The sequence below is a fragment of the Buteo buteo genome, chromosome 2 (genome assembly GCF_964188355.1).
Source record: "Buteo buteo chromosome 2, bButBut1.hap1.1, whole genome shotgun sequence".
Classification (NCBI taxonomy): Eukaryota; Metazoa; Chordata; class Aves; order Accipitriformes; family Accipitridae; genus Buteo; species Buteo buteo.
The window spans coordinates 19630489-19644737 of NC_134172.1; the positions used below are offsets into that span (position 1 = coordinate 19630489).

General features: G+C 40.9%; 1 protein-coding gene across 2 annotated transcripts in view; it reads left to right on the forward strand.

Moving 5' to 3' along the window:
* Window positions 1-853: 853 nt before the first annotated feature.
* PRTFDC1 (phosphoribosyl transferase domain containing 1) overlaps window positions 854-14249 on the forward strand; it is a 50548-nt gene continuing 37152 nt past the window's right edge. For both annotated transcript variants that reach the window (XM_075047475.1, XM_075047485.1), the window contains exons 1-3: window positions 854-965; window positions 5058-5164; window positions 9282-9465. In XM_075047475.1, coding sequence (XP_074903576.1) covers window positions 906-965; window positions 5058-5164; window positions 9282-9465 — 351 coding nt within the window. In that variant the 5' untranslated portion in view covers window positions 854-905. The remainder of the gene's footprint in view (window positions 966-5057; window positions 5165-9281; window positions 9466-14249) is intronic.

Here is a 14249-nt window from a genome sequence, read left to right on the forward strand (position 1 = left end):
TTAACAGAAATGGATGGGGGATGGCAGAAGGCTGCACGGTTCCTGATCTATTTTCCTTCTACTGGACAAACAGCATGAGTGACACGGTGGCGGGCTGCAGGCATTAGGAAGACATGGCTTGCTCCAGCATGTACACCGTGGTGGGGAAGAAGGAGCACCAGTTCAGAAGTCAGCAAGGATGAAAAGCAAGATTAATGGACTATTACAAGTTTGCTTTCTGGCATCCTTTTTTTCTCCCTGGAGTATAAGCAAAAACCTGTTAAAATGTCAGTTTAACCCACAGCCGCTCAATCTTATCCACTCTTCCATTTGGCCCTGGCCTCTCACCTAGCTCTGTCCAAACCTTTCCACCATCCTGCCAGTCTGTCACTAGTGCTGGCTTCTTCAAGCCGTACCTACGCCTGTAGCTGCTTCTATCTCGTATCCCACTTCGCAGGCAAGGCTAACCCGCCGGCAGATCCCGCTGTGCCCTGCGCGGTGCTTTCCGAACACCTATCCCACCCGTGCCTCTCCACACAGTTCAGCTTACGCGTCACACTCCGGATTTCCACTCCTCTTGAGAGACCTTTAGCAATTAAGTCTGTCTTGTCACGCCATAAGAAAAGCTGATGAGTGCCTGTCTGGTGAGCCCCGGGCGCCGGCGGGCACAACCGCAGGCTCTGTTCCCCAGGGAGGCGGGGGGACCGGCCCCGACCAGAGGGGTGCAGCCCCAGGCCCCCGGGCCGGCCCCCTCGGCGCCCCACAGCCCGGCGGGCGCCAGGCTCCTCGGCACCCTCCCACCGCCGCCGCCCGCCGGGCGCAGCTGCGGGCGCAGCCCGGCCCGCGGCACGGCTCCAGCCCCGCTCCCCCGGCCGTCCCCGCCCCGCCGCGCCGCGCCGCAGCCCCTCGGGCGGCCGCGCAGGAAGATGGCCGGGCGAGGCGGGAGCAGCGCGGCGGCGCGGAGCAGTGGAGGCCGCGGCGTTGTGGTAAATGCAGAGCGTCGCCCGGCCCGCCCCGGCCGCTCGCCCCCCGCGGAGCGCTATTCCCCAAGCCCCCCCCCAGCCCCTTTCTCCGCCGTTCCTTCCCGCCCTCCGCCGCCATCGCTGCCGCAGACCCCGCGCCGCCCGCCCTTCAGCGCGGCTCCCCCGCGGCTGCCGCTCCCGCGACGCTACGTGCTTGACCGCCCCCCCCCCGCGCCTGCCCGGCCCTTCCCTGCCGGTCCCCGGCACCGCTGCGCTCCCTGCCTTGCCCCTCTGCCCGCCCCGAGGCCGCCGCCAGCCCCCCCGCCTGACGCCTCACGTCCTTCCCGCCCGCGGAGCCGCCCTGCGAGGGTCCCCGCTCGCTCCGGGCTCGCCCGGCCGGCCCTTGGGCCGCGTCCCCTCACCCTGCTCCAGTCCCCGCGCTTGCGTCCCCTCACGCCTCGGCCCTGCTGGGGCTGCCGGAGGGGGTCGGTGCCTAGCCCTGCCCGCGGGCTGCGGCGGGAAGGTGCGTGTGGGGCTCCCCGGGCTAGAGGCAGGCAGGGCCGGCCGGCTCCCCAGGCTTCACCGGGCTCTTGGCTCCCGCCGTGAAAGCACGGTCCCGAATCACCCGGAGCGGCGGCTGCGGCTGTGCGTTGAGATCAGGATCCCCAGGGATCCCGGCGTGTCTGGCTCTCACCGAACCGCTTAGCGGCCTTTGAGGATCTGAGAGGGCCGTAAAAGCACGCCGTTAGGCAGCCCCTTAGTCTTCCGCGGTGGGAAAAAGCCCGAACTTTGGCAGTGCGTTTTGAGTACCCGCGGGGCTGAATAAATTATGCCAAAATGAACGAATATGCTCCTTCTTCTGAGGGACAAACCCGATTTTCCTGTGAAGCAAATACCATCACTGCCACCGCGTTAGGTACGCTCTTCCTTCATTGTGGCGCTGGGATTTTAACCGAGTTGCAGAGCAGCCACCCAGACGGTGGCCCAGAGCTGAGCGCCCTGCGTAGGCAGCGGTTACACCCTGCCCGCGCCAGCATTCCCTCCATCCCCCTTGCAAAGCAACCCGTCGCTGTGTGTTCGAGCTCTGTCTGAAACCACCGCGCACCGACGACCTCCCCTGACACCTGTGTCGTAAATGACATTTTTAAAGTGGGTGACTATGTTTAGCGCCAAAGCGAAGATATTGCAGAGGAGGAAATGAATGCTCATAACCATGTTCTGCTTGATTTCATTTCTTCTGCTTGCTGCACACATGCGCTCCCTAACGCACCCCAAAACCAACCAAAAGCAAGGCCAGTGCAGTTTGATTTAAGTTTACAAAAGCTGGAATTTGCTTGGTGCTTGCTCCCTTATTTTATACCAAAGCAGAATCCAGATCATTGTTGCTTTGAAGCAAGTACTGTGCTCAAACCTCACATATACCCACTTTGCCAGACAACAAAACTAGCAATGTTCTTCCAAAGGTGTTGCAATTGAATGTCTCCAGCTTCCCTTATGCCTCAAGGGAATGCTTTCCGGTATTGCCATGTATTTGTATTCCTTTTTGTATATATACACATTAACTTTTTAAAGACCTACTGAAGAATTTCTGCTGGGCTGCTTGAACATGGCAAGCCTGAACTTAAAAAATAGCTCTTTCTTTCACTGTAGGACTTTTTTTACACACTTGTGTACCAATATATTTAGTATATATACTTATTTATCCAGTTGAATACTGTCTTTTTATTAAACAATCACAAATGTTTCCTTCATATTTTCAAGGGCTACAGCCAGAAGTAAATAGAAGTTGAGTTTAATTTGGGGAGGATATTTTTTGATGCTTCACTGTGAAACTGAGGATAATTGCACTTTTTCTTTTTTTTTTTTTTTTTTTTAAATCGACAGGCTGAATGCTCATAAAAATTTATGGTTACTTGAAAATGTCCATAGCATAATGCTGTGAATAACTTCAGGGTAAATGAGAATTTCTAAGCCTTATTGTTGGGGAGTGCCTGTTTAAAAGAAAGAAGAATATGGAATAGTCTTATTATATTAGAAAAATAATTAATTAGAAAATACATATGAATTTAATCTTACTTGTCAAATGCCAGTGAGCATTTATAAATGAGAACTTCTATATTATTGCAAAGTGATGCAGTTTATGTTCTAATCAAGAGAACCAGAAGCATAGATAGGAGAATCAAAATTCCATCCTGATCCTGTTTCATAAAGGACTTATTGTAACCTAAGTAAAAGCTATTGGTTTGTATGAATTCTGAAGCAGTTTCCATCCATTTAGTGTGATCTTCTGCATCACACTAAAAACATGCAATTTGATGAGAATGCATAAGTAAGCAATACTGACAAGGGTTCTTAGTGGGTGTTTATAGTACTTACGCAATTTAAAGCACTATCTGAAATGGTTTCATTTTATGTTAAAACGCTTTTGAACAAAACCATTCCAGACAGTTCATTGCTACAAAATGTTTAAAAAGTGTCAGCTACCCTTATGTACTGAAAATGAAGATGGCAAAACAGGCTTCCCAGGCCTTCTGCATCAGTGTTTCTGGATCAAGATTTGCCTCTAATTAAAAACTTTGCCAAGCAGGATATTTATACTCTCCTGTTTCTATAGAAATGAGAAACATAACTAAGTAACTTTTTTCTTATGTGTAGTTTCAAGGCTTGTGTAAGTCAGGGGAAAAAGCTTTCATTGATTCCAGTGATCTCCGAGTCATGCTCTTTATGGGCAAATGTTTGGTAGTAGTTACCAACAAAAAACTTTTTTTGATACAGAAACTGTTGGGCAGAGTTAAGAAAACATGACAGTTGAGGTGTATGTAGCTGTCAATGAATATGCAAAAAACTCCCAACCAAACAAAAAATCCATGAGGCAGAACATTGTTTTAGTACAGCATGAGGCAGGGCTACACCTAAGTTCAAGAAGACTAGATGTGGAGGAGCAGCTCAACATCAGATATGTTGTGTTAACCTAGATATGTTTAAGACATGGTTTATTGCTCTACTACATGAAATCATAAGCAGAGGTTAGTTTCAGTGATGGTCCTTTAACAGCTAGATTTAGCAGAAATGCCATTAAGACGTGCACTTGACAAAGGCAGGTTTCTCACCATTTATCCTTCTACTCAAGGTTCACGTGGCCAAGCTGTAGAAAGAAGAAAGACAGTATGAGACTTGAGGAACATGGTTCTAAAGCAAACCTGTTAGGTTTCACTTTTTATCCTGAACCAGTACTGAAGCAAAGCTTCATAATGATTCCAAGATACCGTGTGAACCTGTGGGTCTTGTCTTTCGTAAGGACTTGTGAAAATTGTTGGCTTGGAGTTTCTTTAGTTCTTACACTGATGACTTTGCATCTTCATAGCTTTCTGAAGGCTTTGCCTGTTGGCTAATTTTTGCCCTACTTAATCTCTACTGCCATAGTATGCTGTGGGATCTCCTAATTGTTGTATCCTGATACTTATGAAACTAACATATATTAAATCTGTAAAATATTTTTTTCTGTAAATGTCTGAATTTACAGACTAGCTGATAGTGAGGTGAGATGCAAACATTTTGTAATCACTTATCTTTGATGACTTACCTAAATTAAGAACCTCACCTTTGGCAAGAAGTACAGTCTTCCACTGATTTGTACAGATACCATCCATGAACCACATAATTTATTCTCCCTATGTGCTGTTTCATCTGTAGAATATTTATTTATTTATGTGCGACTTTAAAATACCTTAAGACTTTTAATCCCACTGTCTGAATCTCCCATTGGAGAATCCCTTCTTACTGGTAATCTTAAATTTGCATTTCGAGTTTGAAAGTAGTAAGAAACTTACACTTGCCACTAATTTACTATTAAATATTTCCTCTTTCTCTCTAGTTGTTTGTAATTTCAGGTGAAATTTCCCATGTTCTCTGGGAAAAAAACTGTAGCATTTGATTTCTGAAATATACTGAGAAGCAAAATAATTAACAGGAAAAGTGAAATAGTAAATTATAACTGGAAGAGAGTATGTCATATGATTAATTCAGCCAATAGAGTGTACTAGAACACTGATTTTACATCGGTTACATATTGTCAAACACCATGAAGTATTCTTAACAGTACTATTTGATATGCAGATTTCAGACAATTGGCCCGGATACAGTCTGGATTTGTTCACTTATCCTCAGCACTACTACGGAGATCTGGAATATGTGCTCATACCTCACGGCATTATTGTTGACAGGTATGTGTAGTTTGAATGTTACTAAATAAATTCTTTGGTCAGTAGTATTATTCTTTTTTATAAAGCCTGTCATCCACAGGCAGTGTGTGTAACATTTGTCCTAAAATATTATATTAGCAATTATAAAAATACTTTTATTTATTTAATTTTGAAAGTAAATAAATGCTCGAAGGTTAGGAAATGCTAGACTTGTAGCTGCCTTTGCAACTCACTGTCTAATTTCTTTCACATAATTTCTGATTTGGGCATTGAATTAAACAGAGGTCCCACAAAAAGGAGAGTGTGATCGCATAGTGAAATTGGCATTGGAATGTAAATTACAAGAGAGCTGAACTGCAAGTGAAAGGGCAAGTACAAAACTTTGTATATAGTTATACCTGAATGTCCCACTTGCACTCTAACCATCCTGTGTTTTTAATATAAAAAGGACGTGGTGGGTTGACCCTGGCTGGGAGCCAGGTGCCCACCAAAGCCACTCTATCACTCCTCCTCCTCAAATGGACAGGGGAGAGAAAATATAATGAAAGGCTCATGAGTCGAGATAAGGAAGGGAGAGATCATTCACCAATTACCATCACTGGCAAAACAGACCTGACTTGGGCAAAATTAATTTAATTTATTATCAATCAAATCAGAGTAGGGTAATGAGAAATAAAACCAAATCTTAAAACACCTGTCCTCCACACCTCACTTCTTCCCAGGCACAGCTTCACTCCTGAATTCTCTACCTAGCCCCTCCCAGCAGCACAGGAATGAGGGTTACAGTCAGTTCATCACATGTTGTCTCTGCTGCTCCTTCCTCCTCAGGGGGAGAACTCCTCACACTCTTCCCCTGCTCCAGCATGAGGTCCCTCCCATGGGAGACAGTCCTCCACGAACTTCCCCAGTGTGGGTCCTTCCCATGGGCTGCAGTTCTTCACAGACTGCTCCAGTGTGGATCCCTTCCACGGGGTGCAGTCCCTCAGGCACAGACTGCTCCAGTGTGGGTCCCCCACAGGGTCACAAGTCCTGCCAGAAAACCTGCTCCAGCATGGACTCCTCTCTCCACGGGTCCACAGGTCTTGCCTGGAGCCTGCTCCAGCGTGGGCTTCCCACGGGGTTACAGACTCCTTTGGGCACCCACCTACTCCAGCATGGGGTCCTCTCCGGGCTGCAGGTGGAGATCTGCTCCACCATGGACCTCCCTGGACTGCAGGGGGACAGCCTGCCTCACCATGGTCTTCCCCATGGGCTGCAGGGGAATCTCTGCTCTGGTGCCTGGAGCACCTCCTCCCCCTCCTTCTGCACTGACCTTGGTGTCTGCAGGGTTGGTTCTCGCACATGTTCTCATTCCTTCCTCCTAGCTGCAGTTTCTATTGTGCAGGGTTTTTTTGCCTTCTTAAATGTGTTACCCTAGAGGTGCTACCACCATTGCTGATGGGCTCAGCTTTGGCCAGCGGCAGGTCCGTCTTGGAGCCAGCTGGCATTGGCTCTGTCAGACGTAGGGAAAGCTCCTCACAGCCTCTCACAGAAGCCACCTCTGTAGCACCCCCTGCTACCAAAACCTTGCCACACAAACCCAATACAAAGAAGAAAAAACTATGTTCAATTATGTACAACTTTGGCAACTCCCCAGTACAAATCCCGATTAACCTAATGGCTCCTGACTGCACCATTGACTTCTGCCATTCAGCACAACCAAAAAGTGTGTCATGGACTGTTTGGGTCCAGCTGCTAGGTTTGGAGGGTGGCAGTGGGAAAGCTTGATCATCACTCATTCCTTACCTTGTAGTAGTTCCTGTGTGCTCTCAGTGTAGGCATTTGATGGTGCTTTGGTATTTGTGGTAGTCCAGCTCAGTGTTCATGGTCAGTTATTATTTTGACATGCTGTTAAAAATCATACAAAAAAGTTACAAAATGGAAACGGTAATTTTCAACAGTGTATTTATTGGGAATTTCATGGGACATTTTCAGCCTGCAGCTCTCTACCTACCACATTTAAACAGCCCGTTGGAAGTACTGAAATTGTTGGAACTCCTTGAAAGAAGATTGTAAACAGCCATCATAAGGAAGAGTTATGACTCTTGTATTTGTTTTTAAATACAAGCTTTCTTTCCTTGCCTTTTCAGTTACCATTGTGTTTAATTTTTCATCTCTTTTGGTTAGAGTCAACTGACTTTTAATTCCTCTTTTTTAAATAAATATGTTACAACTTCAGTTCTCATAGAATTCAATATAAATTTGTTTGAAGTAAGCATTGAACTACAGTTTTGTTTTTATAGTCCAGCAGAATGAACTCCACTGGTTTTTCTTACTCCAGTGGAAAAGACTGATTCTGTTCTAATGGAAAAGGACGCAGAACTGAATATATTGTGATCATGCAAAATTTACATGTAGGAAGAAGGCTCAGCACTTACTTAAAATTATCTTGTCAGTTGGTAGCAATTAAATATAGGTTAAAAAACTGGTATGTTTTTATTTAGAAATTGAAATTAGTACATTTGTCTATGCTGGAGTTCATGCTCTTTTAAAATACAAAGTGGTCTTTGGAATTTTTGGAAATTTCAGCTCCTCAAACAATCTGAGGAAGAATATAAGAAAAATGAAAATCACCAGAGAAATGTTTCCTCTTAATGAGACGCTTTCACCATTATGCTCAGACTTGATGAAAGATGATAAAGACTGTTTTACTAGTCTTCAGTGAAGTAATTGAAAGTCTTTTACTAATCTTCATTCTTATATCAGGAAAAGGATTTGTATATTTGAGGTCAAACAAGATGATCTAATGATATCTTCTATTTTTTCAAATCTAAAAAATACTAATTGTTGCTATATGGAATTTACTTGAGCATTGCAAATACAAAGATGTGAAAATGAAGTGACAGCTTTTGCTCATAACTAGTATATTATCTTCAATTTAGAGCTTATTCTTTGGTATATGCACATATGTAGATTTCACTAAAGTTCAATTTATTTATTTAGTGGCAAATGCATTCCCATTCCTCCCACAGTGGGTAGAGAAAAATAATACAAAAAATGTAATCATGAAAGACATGGGATAAATTATAGGATTATTTAATAAATTGCATCCTGTCAAGAAGCCCACTGTCATTGAAACTACTGATATAATTCAGAGAGCTATCAAAGAACTTGCCTGTGAAAGTGTTTACAGAAAATAATGCACTGAGCTGTTTTTCCTCAAAACATGAAATGATATTGTTCAGTTTTCTGTTGATATCTACTTTATATCTAGAAATGACCTGGTACCCTGTTTTAGGTCTAGAAATGCCATCTACCTTGTTCTTTAGAAAGCAAAGCTACTGAAGAAAAGCATTCATGTTTATTATTTTTATCTTGAAAATTTGTGTACTGTCATATGGCAGAAATGTGTATCTTTTGGTTTCAATCATCTGCCACGTTGTGTTTGCAATGCAGAACTGTCAGAGAGAAGAGAAAAGGAACCCTGCAATTCCAGGTTAACTACAGCATAACCTTGATTATTCTCATGGTGTGACCTTGAACAAGTCACTTCAGCTCTTTGCAATCTTCTTTTTTTGCTGTATGAAATAGTGATTATGTACACTGTTTATAAAATTTTGATTAATGCTATATTTCTTTATAGTATTTGTGTATATTTTTATTAAAATTGTAGGGGTAGCATCTTCCAAAGCCTATCAGTGTGAAATATTTCTAATAATTGTCTTCCCTATATTTCACTTAATTTATTGTTCTTGTGTAGTACTAACATAAAAAGTTAGGGGATTTTACAGGAATATTTTATATTGATGTTTCCTGTGAGGTAAAACTGAAGGCTAAGTTGCATTCTTTACTCCAAAGTCTCTGAAATGCTTATGAATTCAACATATACTGAGATGTGTTACCTTCTTTTCTATAACTGGGGAATTTATGCATTTAAGGTTAACAAGTTTGATTCACGTGCTTTTCATCTTGTATCCATCACTCTATATTGGCCTACTATGAACTGGATCCAAACCCAGTCAAGTCAAGACACTTAAACAGACTGTCAGTCAAGCTACATACTCACCATAGTGTTTCTTTGTAACCCCATGGAAAGCATACCATGAACTTAGAGAATCTGCATCTAATGTTATTTTATCCTTAATTTTTTTTGCCCCAGGACAGAACGATTGGCCAAAGATATTATGCAAGACATTGGAGACAATGATATTGTGGTTCTCTGTGTCCTCAAAGGTGGCTACAAGTTCTGTGCTGACCTTGTGGAGCACATCAAAAATCTCAGCAGAAATTCAGAAAGGTTCATCTCCATGAAAGTCGATTTTGTTAGACTGAAAAGTTACCACGTAAGTCAACAACTTATTTAAGTAGATTCTGGTTGTATGTTCATAACAAATAGTGGAGTTTTGTAAATGGGAAATTTATTTTTTTTCCCTCCAAATTATAAGAAACACAGTGTGAAAAATATTTTTGTTTGAAAAACCTGTGAGGTTTTCTTTCAAAATATTTGCTCATGTCCCTTCATACTTCATGGATAGTATGAATGAGGATATGAAGCATCCTCAAGCTGTAGTTTTTTATTTAGTCTGTCTTCACTTTTGGACAGAAAATTATTCAAGTTTCCATCGTGTAAAATGTTGGCATGTTGTTTGTTCTCAAAATCCTCAACAGTTCTGTCAAGTTTATTCCATGTTACTTCATTTTCCACCCCCACCTCCACATAGTCTGGCATAACTGCAACATGATAAATCTATGTCTTATTCTAAATGTTTAATGCTAAGTAAATAAAATGCTTTCATCTTCATAACACACAGTTTACATAGTAGCTAAATACACCACTAGATGTTGATAGTGTTTTATAAGAAAATGAAACAAGCCATTGAACCAAATTCAGTGTTGAATTAAGGATCAAGACTTCCTGTTATCTTCAGAGGAAATTATGCAATAATGATTCATTTGTTTCAGTGAGGCAATGATAGTGAGATGACCGGCCTTTTTTTAGAATGTGTAATTACAGTTTCTATTTACATAAGCTATGCATTTATATTCCACCTTGTAGTGCACACTCCATAGTGAGGGAGCATTTCTAGAAGTAAGTTGTCCTAGAAATGTCTGAGGCAGTACACTATATAAATAGAGTGATAATACAGTTTCTCTCTGAGCACAAATGCAACTAGCTGAGTCCAGTAGTTCCCACAATAACTAGATCTTTTCCACAGACAGAGGTTGGTTGGTTGGCATTTTGCTCTGACCCCAGTGACCATAAACTTTTCCTAACTTTCACAAATCCAGTCTGAATTTTTTCCATCATGGAAGAGAAGTGGATGAGAGCCTTTTGTAGCCATTTGGTTAGGATTTGGTCCTGGGACTTCTCTTTCAAAATTCATCAGGCCTATGAAGGACATGTGCAATACTAATATTACACAATTTCTAGGTATTTAGCAGTATTACAGAACTAATTAATAGAGTAAAATACAATGTTTGTCCCACATAAAGGCACATGGAAATGATACTCAGATTTTTTTGATGTAGTAATGATAGCCCTTCAATAATACTTCTTGGCGAATAGTGGAGTTACTTAAACTGTTTTTTATTTTGCACCCGGCATATAGGTAATGCGCATGCTTTTCCTATTGGGTTATCTCTTATCCAGTATGAAGATACCCCGGTTCTTTCCTTGGTGACAAGTCAACTCTTATTAGCCATAACCCATAAGCAATGAGTGGCAGGAGGTGTATAGCGCAGAAGTGTGGAAATCTTCACGTCATTGCTTAGGAAATAAAATAAAAGCATGTTGTATCAAGCTGAAACTGCAATACAAATTTTTTTATGCAAGGATGCAATTATCAAGATCAAGTCCTAGATGATCCTAGCATTTAGTGACTGTGCATATTTTGGATCTTAGCCTCATGCTTTAGCAGGAAGGTAGTGCCTTCCCTAGAACTAGTGCTTGCATCTAGTTTTTAGAAAATAAATCTTTTTTTTTTTCTTGTAAGTGTTTCCAAACAGGTGTCATGTATTTAGAGCCTGAAGCTGTGCTTTATTTAGTGCTTGGAACAGTGCTTGATATCTGCCTGGTCCTGAGAAGTTAAATGACACTGTAGTATAAATTTGAATTTACATTAATATTGGTAGATTCATCCCATGAGATATTCATTAATGTAATGCTGCCTAAAGTACCAGTGCCACTACCTGCCATCCTTTGTGTTTTGAGTTATTGTTGTGTCCTGTCCTATTGCAGGTTTTAGAGAATGTACCCTTGTCAATGTAGCTGTGATCAGAACACTTAAGGAACTCACTGTTACTAGTTTGAGTGACTCTTCAATCCAGCCTTGTTTGAGACTCCCAAATCCTCCATGTCAGTTTATTCTGTAATAACATACCTCTCACAGTCTTTTACACTTTAATCAGAGGCAAATAATTGCAGTTTTAGAGGTAAGACTCTACATGAACTCTTGGATCATCACCAGTTCCACTCCTTTGCTTCCCTTTGCCTTTTCTGTTCCACTTTCTATTAAGACTTATTACTGTTCTTTCTTTTTATCCCTGTTTTATTTTATAGACACTGTTCTTCTCACATTATTTATCCTGCTTCCTTTTACTAACTGTTCTCTGTTTCTCTCCTAAAGGGAGTCCTGCTGCTCTCAATATACTTCCTTCAGATAAGTCTCCCTTCCCCCCTCCAGCTGTTTAAATCCAACAACTAATTTCAGCTCAGACTCATGGGATTTTTGAATTGTCTCATTCCAACTTCAATACTGAAAGGTTAGTCAATTTTTAGAGGTTGCAATTTAAAGTGGGATTTCTTGGTTTAATTGTGTAGCAAAAATGGGCTGTAATTGTGACCCAAAGTCAGATCTTGGCATCAGTGAAAGTACATCTTAACTGCAAAGTATCAGTGGAAAATGTTGTACTTTGATGTCTGGCATACAGACACGATTACAGGAAAAGGAGATTGCAAATATGACCAGCTTTACATGGCTCTTTGCTTTTCAAACCTGTCATCATATTCCAGAGTTCAGACACTTCATCAGTATGTTAAGATCTGCTTTCAGATCAGCTTTTTAAGTAGCTAAAAGTTGGGCACGTAAATTCTTTTTTAGACTTCTTCATACAAATGAATTGATTTTTTAAAAAAAAACATAGTATATTTAGATTCTCTGGATATTAATGAGATGAGTGGCTGCTTGTACTTCCATAATCAGGATGGTTTTATCTGGTTTGCGAAGTATTGACATATGTGCCTAAGCCTGGACATTTTCATGAGAAACTTTCCTGTGTTTTACAAGTGGTGTCTTGTCTCATTATCTCTTGATTCATTATCATGTCAGATTACTGAATTTAGTATGTATACAGGTAATGTGGGAAAATACCATTTGATTATTATTTTTAGAGGAAACAAAGTGGAATCCAACTTAGGAAACCATAGCTTAAAAATAATGTGATTATACTGTTTATATTCTACAGACATCAGTATTAGTTCTTATACAGTTAATAGAATTCCTGCAACTGAAACTGGAGTTGCAGCCTTGTCTGAAAGCATATTTTTATTTCCTCTAGAAATCAAACTGGTTTTTTCCATTTCTTTAGGGTTTTTTTTCACTAGAATGCTAAAATGATACACTAGAGAAACTTAAGGAGTTTACACATGTGGACAGAAACTTATAGGCTCAGGTACAGATCAATAAAGAAAAAAATAGGTGTGCTTAATTGTAAGCAAAGTTTACATCTACAAATTGAGAAATACATGATTTACAAATAAACACTTGATAATGTGGTTATAGCTCACATTTTTAAGGCTTCTTAATTAGTAAGAATGATATTAAAAATAATAATGAAATGGAAAGGAATCATGACTGGAAGATATGTGGATAGTTTTTCTCTACAGAAGTATGATTTTTGGAGAATGCCATTTCTTGTAGACTTACAGGTGATATGATATACTTGTTCTCATTTTAATTTTGTGTATTTAAATGAGCTCAAAATAAGGAGATTGTTTAAGTGGGGATTTGATTAGAGGCTGTATGGTGACTTTACAAGCTTCTAGCACAGTGGGAAAATTAAAAGCACCAAGGTGAGAATTAGAAAATATGATTTCAGAAATAAACAGATATGGAAGTATCATGTAGACTTAAGGGTAAGAGTCAGGAAGTAGATAGAGAGGAAAATAAAATCCAGTGATGGGAATTTGAATGAGAAGCAGCAGCTCTGAGTTTCAAGAGGCAGGGAAGAGAAAACTTTTTAAAATTAACTCAAGAGTCGTGAGGCAATAAGTATAGTGGGTAGACAAGGAAGCACTAGAACAGACCTCACATGAAATATGATGCAGGTATAGAAAGCTGCATGCCAGGTTTTAGGGGAAAAAATGTATTCTGGAAACACTGATGTAAGAACTGATAGAATTTGGCAGCTTCTTAGATACTGAGTTCTAAGACAACAGATTTTAATATAACATAAATTAGGAACAGTGGAATTGACTGCAGAGATTTTTGAGTTTAGAACTGGATGAATAAAATTTAATATATTCAATTTTCACTATATTGAATTTTTTCCTGAGTGATTGCTCCTCCACAGGGAGTCAGAGCTCTGAAGTTGAAAAGAGGTGAGAGTTTCAGATTGATAGAAGAATTCAAAATTATTTTCAGAAACATGGTAGGTTGAAGTCAAGGATGAAAAGTAATGGAGGAAGAAGTTGGACTTGGGAATATCATCTAAGGAGAATATGACGCCAGCAAGAGAGGTAAGAAATATGGATCCAGAAATTCTTTAATATGTTTGTGATATTGATAACTTTAGCAGATTAAAGCACTACTTAGGAAGAATTCAGAGGGAAGTACAACAGAGGAAGCAGGAAGGTGTTTTACTAGGGTGTTTACAAATTAATGGATAGGGCTAGACAAGAAATAACAAAGGAATAGAAAGATGTGGCTGTCATGAAGAGAAAGGCTGAATGGGATATGTTTTAGTAAAATACCATAGCACAAGAACGGTAGCAGAAAAGTAGAGTGTCCACAGACAATAATTAGAGCTTCTCTTTGTTCAGTGTGGAAGAGACAATTTAGGGCAGGCTAATAAAGGTAAAGGTTGAATTAGAGCTTGAGTCAGAAGAGGATGTTCTGGCTCATCAAGT